The sequence below is a fragment of the Phoca vitulina genome, unplaced genomic scaffold, assembly GCF_004348235.1.
Source record: "Phoca vitulina isolate PV1807 unplaced genomic scaffold, GSC_HSeal_1.0 scaffold3, whole genome shotgun sequence".
Lineage (NCBI taxonomy): Eukaryota > Metazoa > Chordata > Mammalia > Carnivora > Phocidae > Phoca > Phoca vitulina.
The window spans coordinates 34,425,141-34,449,865 of NW_022589706.1; the positions used below are offsets into that span (position 1 = coordinate 34,425,141).

Consider the following 24,725-nt stretch of genomic DNA (forward strand, 5'->3'; position numbering starts at 1 on the left):
GAAATTGGAGTTGAAGTTACAGGTTTGGATGTCAGGCGCGTATGAAATGATATTTCAAATATAGGACCAGGTGTCATCACCAAGGAAGAATATATAGGTGGAGAAGGGAGAGAATTCCTGTAGCAACCCCATATTTGAGGGCTGAAGAGAAGACAGCAGGAGAAACTAAGAAGGAACAGCCATTAAAGTAGGAGGAAAAACAGGTATGCATGGTGTCGGAGAAACCAAAAGAGCCATTCAAGAAGAGAATGGTCACCTCTGTTGGATGTTGCTAAGAGTGTAGATAAGGTAAGGACAGATGCACTAATTGGATTTGGTAATGTGGAGCTCATGGGTGACCTTGCCAGGAGTAATGTCGGTGGGCAGACAGGGACAGAAAGCCATGAGATTGGTTGAGGAGAGATCGGTGTCAGCATAAAGGGGAGAATTGTAAGGGTGAAGTCCTTGAGAAAGCCAGAGGGGTGGGAGGCAGATCACAAATGGAGAGAGCTTGGCATTTGAAACTTTATCAGTAGTAGTAGTAGTAGTAGTAGTAGTAGTAGTAGTAGTAGTAGTAAAAACAGAGTTTGGATACAGATGTGGATAGGTTGGTAGATTTGATGATGGGATAAGAAGGGAGTTGCTTTCTAATTGCTTCTACTTTTCTCAGCGAGGTAAGTTCATTAAGGGAATCTGGGGAGGGGAGTTTGGAGGGCAGATTTGAAAAGGGAGGAGATGATGTGTAATAGCTGTTGAAGTAAATGCCTGACATATTTAACCTGCAAATGGTTCTTCTCAGGTAATGACCCAGTGTGATTTTTCTTTCTCAGCCAAGAGGTTAGAGTCCTACCAGGAAGCTGTCTCTGAAGATGAAGATTCCACAGACACGCCCAGCGACTCCTTCAGCAATATGGCAAAACCGAGGGCCCCCAGCTGCAGGACGGTTCATAATGGGCCCTTGGGAAGTAAATCTTCGAATCATCTTGCTGGGAACTGTTTAGCTCTGGGAAGTGGAGAAGGAGCCAGTGAAGTGCCTCACTCCAGACAGGCTGCTTTCAGTAGCCCCATTGTAAGTGTGAATGCGTGACTTGAATTTTGCATATCCGTCATGAATAATGAAAGAACATCCTCGTAATTATGACAAAGCCGAACACTGTTGTCTTTTCTACCTGAGAAGAGACTACGTAATTGCAGTTTAGTATAATTGCCACACATCATTAGAAATATAAGCAAACAATATCACGACTTCCTAATTTGTGGGATGATTCAGTGTTGAGAGATAGTATATCATTTCTGAAAAAGCATGGTATTTCTGATCAGGGCCAATCATGTCTGAGCCTGAAGAAGGCTGCCGGGGTTTAAGGACCAAGGCTCACTCTCAGAGCCAGCAAAGCTTAACGGGGTTATCTCTGACAGGGAAGGATGTCTGAATCACAGGCAAATTCAAGTACCCTCCAAGGCCTTTTTATCTTCCTGCATTCCTCCCCCACATCCCACCACACCTGTGTCCTCTTCCTCCCCTTTCCCAGTCCTCAGAATGACATTTTCTGGTATTTCCATTTTAAAGCTCAGCTGGGTGTTGCTTGATTCCCAGAGGGAAGTTTTGGAAACTGTTTAGTCACACCCACTGACGAACCCATTTTGCTGCAGGAAACTATAGAGGGCCATGCGGAAGATAGGAAAGAGGAACGATACTTCCATGGAAGAGTTAGAGGTCACAAGTTCTGTCGTACTTAGAATTGCTTCTGTAAAAATCCAGCTGCCTTTTCTGCCTTCCACAATTCATTAATACTTGGTTTTACCAAGATGAGGATTCCCCAGTCATGAGACCAGTAACTGGTTGATGTCTAAAATAGGTGGCCTAACAAGAACGAATCCACTGTGGGGAATCTTTGTGTTTCTGCATTGAATTTATTATATGGTTTTCATAGTAGAGATGTGATCTGAGTAGACCGCAGTGGTCTCACTTGTCCCGGAAAGGCCTTGAGGGGACTCTCCTGGTTCTTTTCAAAGTTGCCAATGAAAATTGCAGCAACGAGGGTGATCATTTCAGTGCAACTCATTTAGTTAATTTCTGTGGCATTAAAGATATAAAACCTGTCATACTGTGTTTTTGCCATAGGTCAGACTGTTCCAAACATCTAGACTCGCTTCGGCAGCACATATATCAAATATCTAGACTTAATTTTTCTCCAACTTCTGAAAGACAAATAGGGAAAGAATGCATACAGCCTCTTCTGTGCACTCTCTTTAAGGCTCTATCAGAAAAAGGGGCGCCTGGCTGGCTCAGTTGGTAGAGCGCGTGACTCTTGATCTTGTTCGGGGTTGTGGGTTCGAGCCCCACGTTGGGTGTAGAGATTACTCGAAAATAAAATCTTTTAAAAAAGGCTATATCAGGGACGCCTGGGTCTGAATCAGGCCCAGGTGGCTCAGTCGGTTAAGCACCTGCCTTCGGCTCAGGTCATGATCTCAGGGTCCTGGGATTGAGTCCCGCGTCGGGCTCCCTGCTCAGCGGGGAGTCTGCTTCTCCCCCTGCCTGCATGTGCTATCACTCTCTCTCTCAAATAAATAAATAAAATCTTTAAAAAAAAAAAAAAGGCTATATCAGAAATAGATATCTATTTTCTTCTTTTTACCTATTCCTCTACTGATCTTTTACATTTTTCACCCACGTGAAGTTGCCACCTGTGGACGCACGCTTACGTGGAAGTAGTAGGGCATGGGCAACCCAGTGGGGCTACGCCACACCCACCCTTCAGTTTCCTGATTTAGTCTCATTGTCTTCTTAGAAAAAATGATATTTCTGTTCTTTTATCTGTACCATTTCCTCCATCTAAAATTTATTCTCCCTACTGACAACCTACCTCTGTCTACCAAACCTGATGAAATACTTATTTCTTATAAAACTACTTTAAATATTCTTCCTCCTTTTTTTTTTATTATACGTGGTTTTTTTTTGAGAGAGAGAGAAAGAGCCTGCACGCAAGCGGTGGGAGGGGTTGGGGGGGAGAGCACGAGGGAAAGAATTCTAAGCAGACTCTGCAGAGCCTGACTCGGGGCTTGATGTCACAACCCTGAGATCACGACCTGAGCTGAAACCAAGAGTCAGTTACTTAACTGACTGAGCCACCTGGCGCCCCTAGATATTCTTCCTTCTGAAGACTTCTCAGACTCTGCTCAGTTTCTGAGCTCTGTCTACTCCTTCCCTCCCTTCCTTGGCTCCCATTACACAGGCCTTATTTCTCTCTCTGACATACACCATTAACTCTTTGAGAGCAAGAACTTATATCTTGACTACTCAACATCTAGCTCAGTGACTTGTGTGTCCATTCTCGAGAAGTAGGTTTTTGTTTTTGTTTTTAAGATTTTATTTATTCATTAGAGAGAGAGAGACCACAAGCAGGGGGAGAGGCAGAGGGAGAGGGAGAGGCAGACTCCCCACTGAGCAGGGAACCCAATGTGGGACCCGATCCCAGGGTCCTGGGACCTGAGCTGAAAGCAGATGCTTCACTGAGCCACCCAGGTGCCCCTCGAGAAGTAGTTTTGAGGGTTGTTAAATGAAGCTGCTTACCAGGCTGAGTCTCCCCACTCAGTCCATTTTGTTTTTACTTGCCCTATACTTCAAGGCCATGTGTCAGTCTGATTGCATAGACACACTGGGGTTGTTGTTTGGTTTTGTGTTTTCAGAACCACACCATTATATATAGGATAAAGAGGTAGGTGTTCCTTGAAATATGAGATCATCTCACTCTTGCTCTAGACAAGTTGAATTTACCCTTTTTGGGGACTTACGATTATTTTGAGAAAGCTTTAGATTCTTTGTCCTGAAAAATTAGCATCTGTAAAAATTTTGCGTACAATTGCAGAAGCCTGTCCGTGGAGCCCAGGTTAAGAATACCAGCTTAAGAGTACACTGAGAGCCGTGATGTCTAGAAATGGAAGATTGCAAGATGGCACCTTGGATGGGGAGGCAAGTTGAGAGCCAGGGAGTAAGGATCCTTGGCAGGCTGCTGGCAAAAATATGCCAACCTTTGGTAATTAAATGTCATTGAGGCCCCTGAGTCCTGGGTTCATTTTACCCATTTGAAGTAGAAACCTTTTCTTTGTAAGCCAATGTTTTTGTGCTTCTTTCATCCTCTCTCTGCTTTCATTCAATGAGAGTACTGTTCATTCTACCTGGGTGGCTATTCTCTGAGATCTCTATATGGTTCTCCTTTCTGTCATTGAGGTCTTAGCTTAGATGTCACCTCCTCAGTAAACCTTCCTTACCACCTAATCCCAAGTTCTTTCCACCCTCATCCCCACCCTGTCTCTCTCTTTCTCAGTCTAGAAGCATCTTATTTGTTCACAGGTTAGTGTTTGGATCTGATGTCTCCTCTCATTAGAATGTGAGCTCCATGCAAGCCAGGATCCTGTCTGTCCTATGCACCCCTCTTTCCTTGAGGAGTGCCTGACACCACAGATCAACAAAAAATATTGATGGGATGAAGTGAAAAACGGCAAAATACTAGACACTGGGATATAAAATGAATATGACATGTCCCTGTCCTTCAGTTTTGTTCTAGGTAGAGGAGACAGACATATAAATACATACATATAATCCTATGTTATAGATGCAGTAATAGTGGGTTAATCCAGAGTAGAGTAAGGGGCACAAAGAAGGGAGTGATCAACTCTCAAAGGGTGAGGAGAAAAGAGGTAAAACTTGAGTTAGGATTAAACTAATGAGTAGGGGTTTGCAGAGCAGAAAAAGAAGGAAGAGCATGTGGGGCAGACAATGTGTGGCACAGGCAAGGGCTCAGAAACAAGGGGCTGTGGGTGAACGTGCTGTGGGGGAGGAAGGTCCGTGTGTGGTTGTGGGTGCTCATCTTTTTCCTTCAGGTCTGTGGTGGTCAGGAATCTGAGGGAGCCAGAAGAATGCTTGTGTGTGTCCATACTTCAGCCGAAGTTGTCGAGGTGGGCCAGTGAGCCCCTAAAACTGGACTAGGATGGCAGTGGGAAATTAAATAAGAGCTGTGGCTACTGGTGGAACTGGGGGAGGAATGGGGAACAGTTTTAAGGCCACCCTAAAGCTTCAACCAGCACTATTAGAGGGCATAGAGGGGTCTTGGCCAGTGTTTGCTTGTTGAATTTGGGTACAAATGGAGGGAGAAAAAAGAGAAAGCAACCTGAACATGAAACCTGCAACCTGATAGGAAGGCATAATATGAATCCTGAAAATCTAAAATTTTAAAATAGATGTTACATAGGATTCAGACAAAGATGCTGGAGTCCCACCATGAAACCAGATAAGGCTTTGTTTAATTGTAGGAAGCTATCCACATTGTGCTTTATATTCTTTAATTAGGAGGATAACTTTTCATTAAAAAAAAAAATGTCTCTTTGAGGCCAAGTGGGAGGGGTTTATGTATGTTTTCTGAAGAGTGACATCTTTTTATTCTGTTTCTCCAGCGTCTACTTATACAATATAAAATCAGCAAGTGTTTGGTAGTCGTGTACAATAAACTTTTATTCTTCTCCATGTGCTAGGTATTGTGTTAGGGATCCCAAGATAATATAAGATGGTCCTTCCTTTAAAGGAACTTACAACTCTATGAAGGACACGCTCGTGGAATCATTTAGAGCCGGGTGGTACGGGCCTGGCTCCGGGTGAGAGGAGTTCCAAGAAGGCAGAAGCTGTCCGTCACAGAAAAAAGAGCAAAAGCCAATTTTGTAAGACAGGGTCTCAGTGAGGAAGATTTGGGTCTTAGGAAAAGTCCCTGTAGATGCAGTCATAGAGATCAGAATTGCATGTGATAACTCTGTACCTTCTCTTCAGTTCAGCAACTAAATATCTTAGTTACTAGGGATTAACTTATTTGGAGAGACCAACTTCGGGGAAAGAATGCTCCATGCCTGCAGCTGCAGTGTGATAGGGATCTTTCCTCAAATCTCAGGGGCTCTTCTTTCATATATTGTGTTACAGTTGTCTTGTGTGGTCCTGAGTTTCTGGATTTTTCTCACAATTAAGAGGACTTCCTGTAAACACAGTTTTGCTGACCAGAGCCCCAGCTTTGGTGGGCTCTAGTATCTCTTCTCTTCTTATGCTCATGGCCCAGGTTCTTGGTTTATGCAGTCAGCACATTCCCTGACTGGCGTGTGAGACTGACTTATGTCAATAGTGTTTACCACAAAGGTGGAAGGTAGAAGCCTTTCATTGGTCTTAGATTGATTTTGGGATGCAGTAGAATGCTTACGTCCTGAAGCCAGTTATTAGTGCAGAGATCGTTGATACAATGAAATCACTAAATGCTTACAAGGTCTCTAACGCAATCCCAGATGTGTTCCACAGAACAGACGTCTCTAAAAAATTTAATTTGGGAAGCCTGCACATACCTTTTCTTGAAGAGTCCCAATACCCATTAAACTCTCTGAGAAGAGCTGCAATAAAGAAACCTGTTTAATTTAAACATTTCTTAGAGTTCCATTCTGAAATAAGTTGGGTTTTTGTTTTGTTTTGTTTGGCTTACTGTATATTAGCGTTCTGAGACAGATGTCTCTGGAAACATTTTCCAACCCATGGAATCTCACAAGCCCTAGATGACACTATAATCAGAGACCTTGATAAATATCGTGTAATGAGTTTCCCAAGCATCCCTTGGCTGACTAAGCACTGAGTAAGAAAGAAGTCTCTCAAACTTGACCACGCTCTTCTGTTCACTCTGGCAAGGAGATCGTTGAGGAAAGGATTGTTCCCTGAAGAACTGAGGGCGCAGGCGCCGGCTCAGAGTTACTGTGTACGTGAGATTCATGAGGAAATGTGGCTGACTCATTAGAGAACAGCCATCAGGTTATTGGTGCCTATGAACTCCACCAAACTGCAATAAAATTCAAATTTTGCTAAGTCAAATATCACAGGACAGTAGGTATTGATGTATTTAGATAGAAATTTAAGAATGCTTTGTGACAAGGGTGCCTGGGTGGCTCAGTTGGTTAAGTGTCTGTCTTCGACTCAGGTCACGATATCAGGGTCCTGGGATCAAGCCCTGCATTGGGCTTCCTGCTCAGCATGGAGCCTGCTTCTCCCTCTCCCTCCACCCTCCCCCCACTCATGCGCACTCTCTGTCTCTCTCTCTCTCTCAAATAAATAAAATCTTAAAAAAAAAAAGAATGTGACAGCAGATAGTTTGTACCCATTGTGAGTCTGGTAACCTGCCTGGAGGTTCCTGTTGTGGGTATCCCCTTATTATCTCATTACTTTATACACCCGCCTTGTGATATAGGTGTTATTTTTATTATTGCTCCGAAGAGGAAAATGAAGCTCGGTGGGTTAAGCAAGCTGCCTGAGGCCACCAGCTAGTGTGCAGTGGGTCTAGGACCTGATGAACCCAAGCCCACGTGATTTTCAGCCCATGCTCTTAGTAAACCTATGGCTAGTTCTCACCAAACTCCTAAGCGTAAAATACAAGCCATGGTCTTTTGAGTCTAGTATCACACGTCTCACATCTCCATATTTTACTCCTGCCTCTAAATTACCTCTCCTGGCTTTCCTGCAGTCAGTATGCTTTGCCAACCAACTACATCCACGTCTCCTCTAGAATACAGTGACGCTTTTGTGAAAATTTGATTTGTAGCAGATGGTCCCTCTTTTGATTCATCTGAAAAATTTCTAAAGCATTGTCTACATGTTACTGGATTATAAACAGATTTCTACTACAACATTCTTTTGTTAAAACCAGTACTCCTCAGTAGGTGTGAGAAGCACTGTGTTAAACAAAATGGATTTTTTTTTCAATAGCAGAACTTCTGAGAGCTAATTTGTACTCAGGATCTTTAAGAGGAGGGCACAGGATACAGTTGCCAAATATATTTGATGATCAGAAATCTCTTGGAGGAACCCTCATTAATGTCTTTTAGTATATTATTAGGTAATGATCTTTAAATATGTTCACCTGCTCATACTAATGTTTATTTCAGAGAGGTTCTTTGATTGTTTCTGCTTTTGTTTTTATAATAGTAGTGATTCGAACCATAAGATATTTTGTTAAAATAACATGGTATGAATAATGTCCTGACTTAGAGAGTTGGTACTCCTCAGTTGTTGGATGAATCATCACTTGCTGTTAGATGCTCTGGCAACTGTGTATTTCAAAATAAGAAAACCCATCAACTAGATTTTGGTGGAAGGCATTGTTCCTGGCTCTTGCTGAGTTTAATAATCAAGATACTTTCCATCAGTATTATGCATTGTGGATTTTTCCCTTATTTTTTTTGGTCTGTTTTCCTATTCTCACTTCCCTTGGCACCATATATATTAAGTCTTTTTTAGAAGAATAACGTTTACTATCTCATGGTTCATAGATTCTGCTTATAAAAGCTACTTCTCATGTCAATTTAAAGCTCTCATTGTAAGATACTTACTGTAATAACACTTTGTCTTATTGGGTTTTCAGGAAACAGATGTGGTGCCAGACACCAGGCTTTTGGACAAGTTTAGTCAGATTACACCTCAGCTTTTTACCGCACTAGATGAGACTACCCGAGATCCACCACTGGAGACCTTGTACATCATAGACTTCTTTATTGCATTGGCAATTTGCAACACAGTAGTGGTTTCTGCTCCTAACCAACCACGACAAAAGGTAGGGTCTCTAATGCAAACAAGGATTATTTTCCAGAAGAGAACTTTGGGTTTAAATGTACTTATACTGGCCTTGTTATGTAGATAATACTACTAAATGATAATAACAGTAGCAGCTAACATACATCACTTAATCTGTGCTCTGCACATACGATATTCTAAGTGATTTACTGATGTTAACATGTATTATCCTCCCAACAACCCCATAAGTTAGGTAATATTACTCCACTATTCCCCATTTTATAATTGAGGTTAAGTAACTTTCCTGGGGTCACAGGGCCAATTTGTGGGGTAAGTGAGATTTGAACCCATGAAGTATGGCTCAGTGCTGTTCTACTGTTTTGCCTCTAGGAGGATAGCTGATGAGAACAGCTCTAGTAGAATGTGGCTGTGTTCATTTTGTCTAGTTTTCCTTCCCAAATTGAAGCTTCTGAGACTTCCCACATCATATGCATTATGTCAAGCAAAATGTAAAGTATTGGGTTCATTATCATGTCTAATGACAATGTACCATTTTCATGTACCAGTTGGGGTAGTTCTAACTCAATTTAAAATCCAGTACATTTATAAGGTACCAGGATGCTGCAGTTCCCACAAAAGCTAGATTTAAAAAGTCTATTTGTAGTTTAGAATTTATGGAAAAATTCATTTTCAATTAAAAAGAAAAACTTGTTTTAAAGACCAGTGATTGACCACATGCTGTGCTAGCCTCCTTGTGTATAACTTTCTCCCCTTTGCACATATCCACTTAAAATTCAATTTGTGGCACAACCCAATTAAATTTTAATTTTCCATCAGATCATTTTCTTTTGGCAACTTCAGAGGTGGTCAACTTTAACATAAAAATAACCTATTTCCAATTAAGCTTTTATTTGATCAGAAAACTGTGTTTTTATAAGACTTTCAGCTAGAGAGTTGCTCTTTGGAATGTGATTATGTAATTAGAGAATAAATCACTGGATGTTCTTTTTTTTCCTCATGTAACAATTTTTCTCATAATCTGTTTCCAAAGTAGGCACTTCTTGGTGTTTTTTGTTTGAAAAATATTGTTGCCTTATCCCCAAAGACTATAATACCCTGTGGTCTGAAAGAAGGCCTCTACAGGTATAAGAACCTAAGTTTGATGATATTTTGAGGTAATGACAGAGACTGAATAATAAGGAGTTAATCAGAATCTACAGAGTATGAAACCTCATCTGTGATTGTTTCTCTTCATTTCTGAGTTCTGATAAGTGTGAAAATTGACCAACATGTGTTTCTCCAACTGTCAGAAGATTAATCATTTTTAGGAAAAAACTTTTTAATATCTTGGGTATTTCTGAATGAGAAAATTTTAGGATCTAATTAATTGGCCTTCATAATATTAAATTCTGCATTTAATCACTGTTAAAAGTTAAGAGCTAGCAAAAAAAATCAGGCTAAAAATTACAAAAAATTCTGCAATAGAAATTCACATTCATTGTGATTTTCTGCTGATAAGCTGATAATTTCTGCTGATAACTCTTCTGTAAGTGACTTTGTTTACCGGCCTTTTTAAAACAACAGAAAAGTCATAGTCAGAACCTTTTATAGAATCTTGAAAATAAAAGAGGAGAAAAGCCCATTTTAATCTTTTGACTTACTTTCTTCCAGGGTTTTAAAATGTGTATTATTACTCATTTGTTTCTTATATTGCCTCACACAATTTTTAAAATTTTTAAATTGTTTACACAATTTTTATATTTTTATAGCTTTTCCAATTTCACCCCATAGATTTTGTACATTTTATTTTTAAAATATTGTATAACATTTCAAGAAGATATTTGTTTTGCTATTTTTGAATACTTATTTTGCTTATAATTTTTAAATTGCTATTGCTAGGATGTACATACTAAAGATTATGGATTATCTATATTTTAAGTTATTCATTAGGAAACACTGCTGTAATATGCCCACTACTAGCAATATTAGCATTTTATATCTTTTGCTATCATTTGTCAGATCTCTTTCTGAATGGCTGTAGAAATTTATAGTGCCATCAACATTAGCACATATTTTTCATTATGGTCATTTTTATTTTTGCTAGTATTTTCTGGGGGGCAGTTTTAAGTATGAAGCAGGCTGCTAGCTATTTAAGGAGTGGTAACTCTTTTTCTTATCTAAGTTTTTCCTGGTTTGACTTCAACGTTGTTGTCAACCGCTTTTGGCTGTATTATTGAGATCCTCCCAAATCATCTCTCCTAGATTGGACTCTCATCACTGAGTGGAATGCCTATAAAGTCCTTGGAAGAGATTAAAAACCTCTTCCAGAGATGGTCTGTCCGAAGATCAAGTTCGCCATCTCTCGCCAGTGGGAAAGAGCCCTCTCCTGGGGTCACAAATGCCTTTGTGAGCAGACTCTCCCTCTTCAGTCGAATGAAACTGGCTTCGCCTGTGGAGGAAGAGGCCTCCCACACAAGCGAGAGCCCCCAGGGCTCTAGTAACTCTTCTTGCCCTACAGAAACTGAGCAACAGAACAGGGATCCGGGCCTCCCAGAGGGCGAGGTAGCGCCCTCCCCCGGGCAGCCGTCGGCCTCCACCCTGTGTTACGAGGCCGAGAGCCCCGATGAAGCGGCCTTGGTGTATGCCGCCAGGGCCTACCAATGCACTTTACGGTCCCGGACACCAGAGCAGGTCGTGGTGGACTTCGGTGCTCTGGGGCCATTAACGTTTCAACTCCTGCACATCCTGCCCTTCGACTCAGTAAGAAAAAGAATGTCTGTTGTCGTTCGGCACCCCCTTTCCAACCAAGTCGTGGTGTATACGAAGGGTGCTGATTCGGCCATCATGGAGTTGCTCTCAGTGGCTTCCCTAGGTGAGTTCATACTGGGGGGGGGCGGTGTATATTCAGGGCTCAGAAATTCAAAGGCCACTCTCGATGGGCTTTATAAAGAGAAACACGTGGATATTTGGGGATCAGCTGCACTTGGTAAAGTGGGGGAAGCTGCCTAGGATTTGGTGAGAAAGCATGTAAGTTTTGGCGCTACACAGACCTGGGTGCAGATCTGGTCTCTGTCATTAGCGGTGTCTTGGTAAAGTTACCTACGTATTCTGTGTTCAACAAATGGGGAGTGTCGCACCTTTTTTCCAGGTTCCTCAGAGGTTTAATGGTGTACTGTATGCAGTATACATAGAGCCTTTGCCCAAATGGCGAGTGTTCAGTGAGTGGCAGCTAGCATATTACAGTTCTTGTTACTGTTGTTACTGGCGGTGTGGGGATGGTGTTCATATTAAGTTCTTGGTACTTTTCCTCTCCCCAGGAAGAAAGAAACAAGGGAAAGATTTATTCACAGGGTCCCTTTTATAAATGTACATTTGGGATTCAGAACTACAAGGTCTTTTGTTTGTTGTGGGATAAACTGTATCGTTGTTTGCAAAAACATGTCTGTAATTGGGCAGACTGGTGGGAATACTTGTTAATTATTTCAGATGGAGCAAGTCTGGAGAAACAGCAGATGATAATAAGGGAGAAAACCCAGAAACACTTGGATGACTATGCCAGACGGGGCCTACGCACTTTATGTATAGCGAAGAAGGTGAGGCTGCTCAGTTAGGCCCATCATCTTCATTCTTTCGCTTGTGTAGCCCTCACTTCTTGGGGTCGAGCATGTATCAAACCCTAATCTGCACAGTTGGGAAAGCTCTTGGATCGTGGGCTCTCTACTCACAGCGTCTGTCTTCCATATGTATTGATTGGTTGGAGTTTGTTCTCAGTGTTTTGCCAGAAGAATACCTAAAAGTTCTGTTCTCCGAGTTCTCACCTGTTTCAGTGTATTGTGAGTGCTTTTGTATGTTAACTGCAGTTTGGCTGGAAATAAAAATCCCTGGACCTACTTTCTTTTCCCTCAGTACTTCGTAAATATCATTCCTGCATTAAATGTTCTTTGGAAAGAATGAGGCCAGAGACTGACCTTAATTTTCCCCTAAAGTTCTAAGTATTTTTTCCTTACATGCCTATAAGTCTTTTCTATAAATCCAAGTAATTTTACTAAATGTTATGTCAGTATTGATTATTCTCTTGTTGATAATAATCCTGAGATGTAGTGTATTCTTTCTAAAAAATTTAAGTAATAAGAAAGAAGACAGAGCTCTAAGAAATTGAGGGATGATATTACCAGAACCCCCCCTGGGGACATGGGAGAAACAGACATGGAGCACTTTAAAGTGAATTGGTCAAGTTTTTATGCCAGTAGGATGTGGTTTGGGTATTGACCAAGTCAAGCTTCTCAGCCCCAATGAGGCTATGCAAGCCTTCCTTCATTGATAAGCCAAGACTTCCCCAATGCTATCCCTGTAATCATGGCTCAACCACATAGCCAACTGAATACCTGGATAGTGCTTTTTCCTTCAGTGAAAGCTCAACTGCCTGTTTTATTTCAGAGTAGATGAGGGGACAGCAGAAAGGGTGGGAGTCTGCTTAGAGTATAGTATATAGTATAGAGAGTCTAGTAGGGGTTGAGACAAGAGAAGGATGTCTTATGGAGAGAGAAGAGAGTTAGTTGTAAAGGTATAACAGAGACTTTGATGAACACTGAAGAACATGAAACAAAGAACAACCAGCCCATGTAGGGGAAATATTAGAAAAGAACCAAGAAATTCATCTTGCCACCTCTTTCCCTCTTCTCCATATAAACACTCCCCCACCCCACTTTCTCTCCCTCTCTCCCTCTAAACCCTGCAGTTAATTTTTGCTGTGTTAGAAGCCAGAGTATCGATTTCCCTCTGTCATTCTGGGCTCTAGTGAGTATAAAAGACAGGGAAATACATGTAGATCAAAGTATCAATGCATGAGTTGCCATCCATTATGATTTCCAAAATACAAGCCTCCTGGAAGCCTGAATTAGAGACTGTAGCTAGGACCTAAGGCAAACATAGGGATCTCTCATTTCTTACCCAAATTCTAGTTCTTACGAGCTGCCTTGGGGAAACTGGGATCTGTTGCAGACTCTTAGTCAACACTTAGTCAACCAGCTCATAGAGAATCAAAATCTGCCTCACACACAGTAGAACGAAGAACAGTTTCAAGATCAAAGCAAAAGGAGAGAGTTCTACCTTTTCAAGTGAAATGATCCTGCCCCTGATAAAAATGCAGCCGAGTAGATGTCATATTCTTCCTAAGTCCAGTAACCTTGTGGGTAAGAGTAAGTAAATAGAGAAATTGCCTCACTCCCTCTACTTCATATTGCTTTATGAGAATTGAAACGTAGATTTCTCCCTCTACGGCAACCTAAAGAAAAGGAAAAATGTACCATTGGTTCCTTCTCCAGGAATTCCATTTAATTTCTTTTGGAAGGGTACGTCCTTGCTTTGTTGTATGGCTCCCTCTCTTTTCTCACCTTTACCAATAACTCACCCATAAACTAATCATCAGACGTTATCGGTGGTGCTGCTGGCTACCTAATACCTCAAACTGAGCAATCCTGACACCACTTTCTCAACTGCATCATTAGGATCTTTCTAGATTAACTACCAAGTGGAGACCTCTTCCAACTGCATACTTCCTGGCTTAATTGAATAGATTAACCCATTTTCATCATATATGATGCCTAGGATTTCCAAGAGATACTGAGCTAGCGGGTCCATCCATCATCAGTGTTACAGTAGTCTGATCTCAGAAAGCTTGTGACCAGGTGGCATGAGGAATGAACCCGGCATTACCTGGCTTGATATTTTGCTAGTGGTCAGTCAGTCCTTGCAGGATCCCACAAGATGATATGGCCTTTCTCATAGCTCTTTTCTCCCCCTTCCCCCCCACCCCCCGTAGGTCATGAGTGACACTGAATATGCAGAGTGGCTGAGGAACCATTTTTTAGCTGAAACCAGCATTGACCACAGGGAAGAATTACTCCTTGAATCTGCCATGAGGTTGGAGAACAAGCTCACTTTACTTGGTAGGTAGACTATGTTGTGTCGTCTGAATAGAGAAATTTGGAAAACACTGGATATCTCTAAGTAAGTTATTCACCAGTGGTTCCCACCCCCCACCTTTGATCTAATAGAGCAAATAGTTGTCTCCACCCTGTCCAGTCTGATCTGTACCCAGTTTCCAATTCTTTTCATTCTGCTTTCCACTGTAGTGAACTTGACTTCATTTATGGTGGGATCAGGGTGGTTATCCTTAAGATCATTTAAAACCTTATCACTTAACATATAATACCAAGTCAAATAAATATCCTGGTTCAAGAGGCTATCCAGTTGAAGTTGATTGCCAGGCATTGGATAAGGTACTTAATATGTGTAGTCTTTTGAATCTGCACAACAAATCTCTATCTTAGGGGAAATTTAGAGCACAGAGCAGTTCATTGACTCGTTCACAGTCAGATGCTAATAGCTGACAGAGCTAGAAGGAGACTCAGACCTACCTAGTTCCAGGGTCCACGTTCTTTATTCTGTACCTACAACCGGACCAATGAAATTTGTTTCTCTCTCTTCTCTTACTTCCTGATGGCAGCTAAAGTTTGCACAACGGACACCTCTTGTCTCAAACTGAGCTGTATCCTGAAATCATATGGAACACTTTAAAAAATACTGGTGACTGCATCCTTTCTCAGGGATTCTGATTCAGTTGGTCTGACATGTGGCTGGGGTGTTTGAATATTTAAAAGCTCCCCAAGGAATTCTAAGAGGTAGCCAGGGTTGAGAACCACTGTCTCAGAGTCTGGAGATCTGGACTAACATACCAAAAGACCAGTCTCTGAGCTCCATTCCTCTGGTTCACAGAAAAAAAAAGATCTCACTTAGTGTGGAGCCAGAAGAGTAATGCTACCTGATCTGTGTCATTTCTCTCTGCCAGTGTCTGAAGTATGGGTCCACATTTCCTCATCTGAAATTCCAAACTCTAAAATGCTCTGTGGGTTTAGTGCCGGAACTCATGTGGCTACAAAATCAGGCCTGATTTGATAAGATTTTATGAGTCTTTATTATCCTAATTAGTATGAGCATTTGTAAGTTTTGCTACAGAAATATTAATATGCTTCATTAGCAGATATTTCAAAACATAGATGCACTATGTTACCTTTCTAAAATCTGAAGAACTTTTGAATTCCAAAACTTATCTGGCCCCAGTTGGTTTAGAAGACGGACTTACGGACTTGTAATATCTGTTTTCAATGCTCTTTCATAATATAAGCAACATATTGGCAAGGACACTCTTTAAAAGCCTGCCCTTACCCTTGGGAGTATCACAGAATTATAAAATTATAGAGCAAGGTTACATAAGTGCCTGAAACTACAAGCTCCCCTCAATTTACAGAGAAGAAAGCTAGCCGAAAGGAGAACAAGTAAGTTTAATAAGCTCAGTGATTCCTAAGGCTTCCTTCCCAAAATATGACATTGTATATGATTTTGGTCTGGGTCTTCACACTTCCTTTGAATGCCTGGAAAATACTGGAGCAATGTGTAGCTCAGGATGGGGTTGCCTAGCAGAGTTCAACTGCAGCCTAGATGAGCTTCTGCTGTCTTTGATTTCTCGCAAGCCCTGTTGCACCCTGGCTGTCTTGTAGGTGCTACAGGCATTGAAGACCGTCTGCAGGAGGGAGTCCCTGAGTCCATCGAAGCCCTTCAGAAAGCCGGCATCAAGATCTGGATGCTGACAGGGGACAAGCAGGAGACAGCTATCAATGTAGCTTATGCGTGCAAACTACTGGAGCCGGGTGACAAGCTCTTTATCCTCAATACCCAGAGTAAAGTAGGTATAATGAGATCGAATCCATCTTTTTGCTTTTTCATAGCCAGGGGAGCATTTGTGATTTGATGAAGGTAAGGAGAAAAAAAACCCAATAACCATTAGCTCCTTGATAATTATGTCTTCTATCCAGCAGCCTACCTTGTGCTTGGGAAGGTACCGTAGTTCTTCTAAAGGCTTCACGGTTAAACATTAATTCAAAGGAATTACTGCTAAAGAAAGTTGCCTTTTTATTTTTTTATTTGCTTTTTTTCTCCCCCCCCCCCACATTGGATTTCAAGGGATTTAAGATTTAGCCCATAATGACAAAATGTATCAAGTTCTGGGACAGGAATATACCTCTCTTTCAAATTGAGGGGAAGTGATGATTTCTATCAGAATCAGTTGAACACATTAATATTTTTATGGTTAATTACAGAAATAGACTCTCAGGATAATTATGCCCTCTAGTGGCAATTCTTAGATATAGTGCTGTTGAGAATATCAAATTTGAAGAACTGTTTTATGGGAAGGGAAAATTTTTTTTTTTTTCCTTCAGAAGGAATTTAAGAGGTTTGGATCCAGCTTATTTTTTTATAATTATCCCTGCCCCACCCCCATTAATCTCTAGGACAGGTTCTAATCAGTTAAACAGGCTTTTTTTTTTTTTTAATTTTCCAATATCGTAATATTCTCTGAGATTTGTGCATGTTATTTAATTAGCTTGGAAAACCTTCCTCTCTCCTTTCTCAATAGTCAGACTTAATCAATGACATCCATTCACTGACAGCAACCTGCCACTCAGAAATCCTCTGGAGCTTCTCATCTGGATCGCATCTTGGGGCTCTGTCACAGGCTGCCATGTTTGGTTAGCCATGTTTTTAAGGTCAGGCCTCAGCCAATACCTAAGCAGATCGTACATTTTCAGGAAAGAGAATTTTCCTTATTTAACACAGAATGGGTTATCCTTGGCAGTTGGCTGTCGCCCAGAGACCCATAACCACAACCACCAGGCAGCCCCTACAAATACCAGCAGGGCCTGAGCATAAGAAAATTGTCCATTAGTCATTTTGGTCACTAGAACAGCTGTGCACTAAGGTTGGTAAGCCCCTGGCTCGTGTGCTTGGCCTGCCCGTGACCAGGTATGTGACCGTGGGGAGTTTTCTTCTGGGCCTTTTACTTCACCTGTGATGTAAGAATAATACCTATTTCATAGGGTCATTGTGGGCATGAAATGAGAAAATATAGAGTATAAATTAAACATGTAGTGCCTGGCAGACAGAAGGGGCTCAATGAACATTAAAAAAGACAAGTCAATTCTTGATGTTTGATTTTGACATTTTTGTGAGTAGTAAAATCATTAGGATTGTAGAACTTACTTGTAAACCTGTGATTTATAGTTAGAGGCATTTAAAACTTAACAATTCAGGAAGTCTTTATGGAGTATCCACTATGGACTGTTCTAAGTGCAAAAAGTAAATTTTTTTTTTACTATCAAAAGCTATTCCACCTTGTGTGAATTTTCCAGATAACTAAACAGAACACAGTGAACATAATTTAGTTTTATGGTGACTCAAGTCCAAGCATATAAAATGCCAGGCACATAGTAGGGGCTTAGTCACTGTATTCTTTTCTTTTCTTTTTTTTCCTCCACTCCTTCCTCTCCATCAGGAGATGCTAAGAGTTAAAAAAGAAAGATCACGGAACCTGCTTTGTCAGTTAGTGAAGAAATTGCTTCTGTGACATTCTAAGTGGGCCACCTGGAAACCAGTAGAATATCTGGTCATTTTTGTAGTGTAGTACTGCAGCTTTATGAATTTCCATTAGCTCCTGTTCCTAAATTTGCAAGTTGGATTACAGTAAATGTAGCCACTTATAAACTTTACATGGTTTCCATTCTCATAATAGTCTTGGGGTTTTTTCAGGGCAGGGGGTTAATACAAACCTATCTTGGATTAAGTTTTTTTTAAGATTTTACTTATTTGAGATAGAGAAAGAGAGAGCATGGGTGGGGGGAAGGGGCAGAGGGAGAGGCAGAAGCAGGCTCCCCGCTGAGCAGGGAGCCTGATATGGGGCTCAATCCCAGGACCCTGAGATCATGATCTGAGCCGAAGGCAGGTGCTTAACCGACAGAGCCACCCAGGCGCCCCCATATCTTGGATTATTTAGTGCCTTGTGATACATAAAGCCCTTTCAGGATCCATCATTTAATTTTTTAAGTTTTATTTTTATGATTTCATTTAAAAATTTCTCCTGAGATAGTAACTCTATTTTCATGTTAATTAGAATCTATAACAGACTTTCTCATACAAGATCTTACTTGACAGTTATAAAGGGTGGAAAGATCAGATAAAATTATCCTCATTTTTATAGCCTGAAACTCCAAAAGGTTGTGATTTGTCTAAGTATCCCCAGCTGATTACGTGTCAAGTGTACATTTTGTATTGTATTATATATTATGTAATCTGTATTTACCTATCTATAGTTATTCTCATTATTCATGGGGTTAAATTCTATAAAGTTGCCCTAAACACTGAATTAGTGAATATGGAACCATTACCCCTGCGGGGAAATATGGGTTCCCATAGGCCTTTGGTCACAACATTTTGTTTTGTCAACCAGTCAATATATAACTTTATTCCATGTGTGTTTCTGTTTAACAACAACTTACTCTATGTGTATAGTTGATTCAGCAACGTCGAATTCATGGCCAACAGCACCATAACTCATGCCTGCATGAAGCTTATCTAACACACATACTTTCTCTGCAAGGCACATCACAACCTTCTTGTACATAGGACCACTAGACAGCACTTCGGCACTGGGCATGGAGGCCATTTAAACCGCAAAATCAACAAAAAGCAGAAACATACAGAAAATGTGTCACCAAACAGTGAAAAGGACACTTATTTACAGTATGGGAGCTGACGTATGAAGACAGAGCATCTCCTCATTCAGTGGCAGCTGGAATCCTATCACATGACTCAAATTTTTCTCTCTGTGCATGTCCACAAATGACCACAAAAGCACTACAAATACTGATGATAGCATTCCAGATAAATTTTAGCAAGTAGGTGAATTCACATATATGGAATCTGCAAATAAGGAAATTGAGTGTGTGTGTGTATATTTATACATATTTCTATAATGAAAATGTAATTTATAAAACAAAATATATACTCGAAAGGATAAAAACATCTATAATCATTCTAGAATCATAAAACTACAGATAATTTAGGTTTATATTTTGGAGGGCATCCACTCAAGACTATTCTGTGCACTATGAGCATGCAAAGTCTGTATTTATAGTATTGTATTTTTTCACTTAATGTATACCTTCAATATCATCATGTTGATATGCTGATTTTCAATGACTTCAGGGTGTGTTACCTTCTAAATGTATCATTTTAATGTAACCAAACTCTAGAAGGTTTTAAAAATAATTTTTTGCTGTTACATGTTGAGCCTATGAAGGGCATATTTGATTCGTCTTCACACATTTTTTCCTAGGAGGTTTTTGAGGTGTATAGGATCAGATTTGTTCCTAAGGTACAGGTTGCTGGGTAGCTCTGTTTTAAAAGTTGGACCTCTTGGGTGTCTGGCTGGCTCAGTTGGGTAAGCATCTGCCTTCAGCTCAGGTCAGGATCCCAGGGTCCTGGGATCGAGCCCCATATCAGGCTCCCTGTTCAGTGGGGAGCCTGCTTCTCCCTCTCCCCCTCCCCCTGCTTGTGCTCTCTCTCTCTCTCTCTCTCGCTATCAGATAAATAAATAAAATCTTTAAAAAAAAAAGTTGGAACTCTTTTTTTTTTTTTTAAAGATTTTTTATTTATTTATTTGACAGAGAGAGAGAGCGAGAGCAGGAACACAAGCAGGGGGAGTGGGAGAGGGAGAAGCAGACTCCCCGCCGAGCAGGGAGCCCGATGCAAGGCTTGATCCCAGGACCCTGGGATCATGACCTGAGCCAAAGGCAGACGCTTAACGACTGAGCCACCCAGGTGCCCCTAAAGTTGGAACTCTTGTGTGTAGCTTCTGTAGTTGTTAAGTCTTTGTAGTGTCAAGCTACGTATCCATATCTACTTCTTCCCTATCCATTTGATTTTGTTGTGGGTTGAGAAATGCTTAATTAAACAGCATTTGAAATAAGAGTGAATGACCTCTGAGTGAGGGGTTCTCTTACGAATAAACTTTCAGTTTTGTTTGTTTTTTCTTTCAGTCTTAATGTCTAAACTTAAATGCAAGACTCCTGGATTTTGTTAGGTTCTGTCCTTGGTGGTCACTTGACACAGTAATTTCTGGATAATTTTATTGTTAGTCTTCTTGAGTAGAATCCGTCCAGTGAGTATTCATTGTCTGATGTGGCTCTCTTTTAGGCACTGTGAAGGCTTCAAAAGTAAATTAAAAATGATCTCTGTAGTATTTCCTGACTATGTGGGGGTGAGGAGAGTAGAGGGAAGCACACAAACCAAACATGACAAGCACCACTGAGAACATCTCAACCAGAATGTAAGCTCCATGAGAGCAGGGATTTTTTTTTTGTGCTCGTTGACCAATCCCCAGCACCTAGAATGTTTTCTAGTATAAGGTGATTTCTCAATAAATATTCAGTGAATGAATGAATGAATGTTGTCCAAAAGAAGATAAAAATACTAACTATTGCTTTAAATTCTGTGCCATGCCTGCACGAGGAGCTTTGCACATGTTCTCTCCCTCGTTCTTCACAATGACATTACCATGTGTAGACATTTGCATTTTTCACGTGAGAAAGTTGAGGCTCAGAGAGGTGACATAATTTGCCTCGAGTCAAGCATAGTGAGTGGTAGAAAAAGACCAAAGGACTCTTGAGAGTCCCTGTGTGAGAAGGGAAGTTGTACAAATAAAGAAATTCTGCGTTATTTTTTTTGTTGTAGAACCGGGAGTGAGATGTGTTCTGTCCTATTCACTGGTCCCCACATATACACGGACGTCTCTGCAGAAGAGCCGGGAGGTCTTCAGAAGTAGCTAATTACTCACTAGCCTTCACACAGCGGTGGCTAGAGATAAATTTAGCTGGATATGGCTACCAGGGGAGCCCTGAGCCTAACTGTCTTGGCCTCTTGTTTCAAGGATGCCTGTGAGACGCTGATGAGCACCATTTTGAAAGAACTTCAGGAGAAGAATCCCGCCTCTCCAGAGCGAGCGTCCCTAAGGGAGGGCTTACAGCACACACAGGACTGCGGGCTTCGGGCTGGCCTCGTCATCACTGGGAAGGCCCTGCAGTGCGCCCTACAGGAGGGGCTGCAGAGGCAGTTCCTGGAGCTGACTGCCTGCTGTCAGGCCGTGGTCTGCTGCCGAGCCACCCCCCTGCAGAAGAGCGAAGTGGTGAAGCTGGTTCGCAGCCATCTGCGGGTGATGACGCTGGCCATCGGTGAGTGGGGAGGGGATCCAGCCGCGGGCTGCTCACTCTCCTGCCCCACCGGGGGATTGATTCTTCTGTCTGTCCTTTTCCACCTCCACATTCCTTCCCCCTTTTCTCCCTTCGTACTCTCTGCCCCCTACTCCCTCCCCCTTTCTCTTCCTCACCTCTTTGACCACCCACTATGAACCACGGGATAGGGGTGTGACATGGAAAGCAATACAGTAGGGCCTTGGGTTGCATGTCAGAACCCCAGATCAACTAAGTTAAGGAGGGTAAATGTACTGAATCATAGAACTGAAAAGTCTAAGAGTGCCACCTTCAGAAAAGTTAAATTCAGGGGCATGAACAAATCATTTATGCATTCATTCAACAGGTATTTATTGAGTGCCTTCCGTTTACCAGACATTTTGCTAGGCAGTGGAGATAAAAGAGTGTATACAGTGGACAAAGTACTTTTTCCTTGAGCTTACATTCAGCAGGAGGCATATAATAAAATATGAAACAAAACAAAAAAGGCATAAATATATATCAGGCAGTGACAGGTGCTATTAAAAAAATAAAAGCAGAGCCAGGGGATAGAGCGCTGGGGGGACAGGAGGAGGGCTGCTAACGTCAGTGTTTTTCCGAGACCGTATCACTGAGAAGGCTGCATGTGGGCAGAGACTTGAAGAGAATGATAAGGGAGCCATGGGAAATCTGAGGGGAGGACATTCCTGGTGAGGACAGGGAAAGTGAAGGCCATGGGCCAAGTTTGGTGTGTTCAAAGCCAAAGCAGATTGAGCAAAGGGAAGACTTTTCTGTAGATTAGTGATGGGCAGGTGGCAGGTGGCCAGATCATGTAGGGGTCCTGGAGGCCATTATAAATTTTTGGCCTTTTTTTTGGGGGGGGGGGAGGGAGAGGGAGAGAGAGAATCTCTCTCTTCCTTGAGTTCCCAAGGAAAATCAGAATACTGAAAACAGGTGAATGGTTGGTGGGCAGTTGGGAACAACAAATGTTCATCACCAACAGGAATGTAATACTTCCCCTTAAGAAGCTTCCAGTATGTTGGGGAGACCAAGAACTATGTAGCAACCATAATATCATATGATATGTATGATATAGCACTGGAGTCCAAGGAAGAGGCATCTAATCTAAAGGGAATATGAAGGTTTCCCAGAGGAAGTGACATCTGAGCTGAGGGCAAGAGCAATGGAAATCCAGCCCCGAGAGGTGGGGATGATGAGGCCAGTGTTACAAGGATACAGAAACCACATGTGCGGTGGCTGGAAGGAGCAGAGATATCTGGAAAATTGAAAGTAAAGTTAGTGGCACGGAAAAGGGGGAGATCAGTCCAGATAGGTGCCTTAGCATGAAAGATTTTAAGGCATTATTGAGTTTAGAATTCTTCCTGATGGCAGCGGGATGCGACATGTAATGTCTGTTTCACTAGCTTCCAGGTAACTTGCAGACTTGGGATAAACTTTGAAGGATTTGTTTGCTTGAGTGGTCACTGTTGCTTTGCAGAGTTTGCATCTTTTCTTTACCCTTCATATGCTTCTTGCCTTTTCTTCGTCTCCTGAAGGTGACGGTGCCAATGATGTTAGCATGATTCAAGTGGCAGACATTGGGATTGGGATCTCAGGTCAAGAAGGCATGCAGGTGAGTGGATTTCGTGCGCCCAAGTACCGTGAACTTCACCTGCCCATCCAAGGGCAGCATTCCCACGGTGAAATCTCTGTGGTAAAGTGAGGCCGGCCGTGGCTTGATCAGGAGTGGGAGACAGGAATTGTGTCTATTGATTATTTACTGTGTGAGTACTGGGGTGTTTTCCTGGGTAATTCTAACTGCGTGCTCGTTCAGTTTAAAATCTATAGCTCCTCTAGATCCTAATAATATATATATTTAGCCCTGCCGTAACTGTGACTTTGGACACCGATGAAAGCTACTAAAGTAGGGTTTGAATAAAAGACCTACAGACCTCAAGAGGGAGGGAGGAGGATGGTACTTGAGAATGAGGGAGAGGGGAGGGTCCTATCTATACGTGTGTGTGCGCACATGTGTGCATATCGGATAGTGTGTTTGGGCACAAAAGTCAGATAAAAGCTTGTCCAAAGACTGCTTTTCATGTATGGAGCAAACGCCGTCACAGGAGGATCGGACGTGAGGCTTAGGGTTTTCAGAGAATTGTAAATTATGACATTCTCTGCAAACCTTGAGAAATTCATGAAGTCATGACTACGGTCCTTTCAATATTCTTCTCATTGAGGAGAAGCGGATGCCGATGGCAGCGCGTGGCGTTCTTGCTAAGGGAGCTGCTTTCCAGGAAAGTACATTTGCCAAAATTCCGTCCCGAGTGGGATCCAAAGAGAAGTCTTGTTTCGTGGGACCCTACTGGAAAGCTGACTGTGGCTCTGTGTTCATGAGTTTCTGTTTGTTTGGGTTTGCTTTATTTTGTGTGGGTCTGCACGGATGGTTTAAACAACAGATTGGACCGGTCGCAGCCTGCTGATGGTCAGGCTGCCCGGCTGCGTCTGTGTTAACATGTCCCATGGCTCAGGGTGGCGTCCTGTCCCCGTTACCTTTGCAGGCGGTGATGGCCAGCGACTTTGCCATTGCTCAGTTTAGGCATCTCGGCAGGCTCCTGCTTGTCCACGGGCACTGGTGTTACACACGACTCTCCAACATGATTCTCTATTTTTTCTACAAGAACGTGGTACGTAGCTCTGGAGAATTTGTCCCTTCCCCCCTCCTCCCTTTCTTCTCCTGCTTGTGGAAGGGATGGCGAGGAAGTGCCCTGAGTGAGGCTGCTTGGCTTACTGATGTTTGGGAAGCCGCCAGGAGCACTCCTGCCGCCGTCCTGGAAATAATCTGGGGACGCGCTACGGTTCAGCCACTGACAGCAAATCGCTGGGCTTGTCCCTCTGCCGGCACTTCCTATTCCCTATGCTTTTCCATTCAGTTAAGTCCTGTCTGGTTCATTTAAGACCCAGTTTTTGACCTTCCATGGAAAGGTGGTGGCAAGCAGAATTAGGAAATGTTTAATGCTGTCAGTAGAGAATGAGAAGGTTTG

At 42.0% G+C, this 24,725-nt stretch overlaps 1 protein-coding gene across 1 annotated transcript in view; it reads left to right on the top strand.

Annotated features, from left to right (window-relative positions):
* The window catches only part of ATP10D (ATPase phospholipid transporting 10D (putative)), a 98,955-nt gene that overhangs the window by 57,137 nt on the left and 17,093 nt on the right, over nucleotides 1–24,725 (top strand). The window contains exons 10-18 of the mRNA XM_032400307.1: nucleotides 810–1,048; nucleotides 8,412–8,600; nucleotides 10,823–11,432; nucleotides 12,047–12,153; nucleotides 14,382–14,508; nucleotides 16,120–16,304; nucleotides 21,384–21,684; nucleotides 23,238–23,314; nucleotides 24,243–24,368. Of these exons, the coding sequence (XP_032256198.1) occupies nucleotides 810–1,048; nucleotides 8,412–8,600; nucleotides 10,823–11,432; nucleotides 12,047–12,153; nucleotides 14,382–14,508; nucleotides 16,120–16,304; nucleotides 21,384–21,684; nucleotides 23,238–23,314; nucleotides 24,243–24,368 (1,961 nt within the window). The remainder of the gene's footprint in view (nucleotides 1–809; nucleotides 1,049–8,411; nucleotides 8,601–10,822; nucleotides 11,433–12,046; nucleotides 12,154–14,381; nucleotides 14,509–16,119; nucleotides 16,305–21,383; nucleotides 21,685–23,237; nucleotides 23,315–24,242; nucleotides 24,369–24,725) is intronic.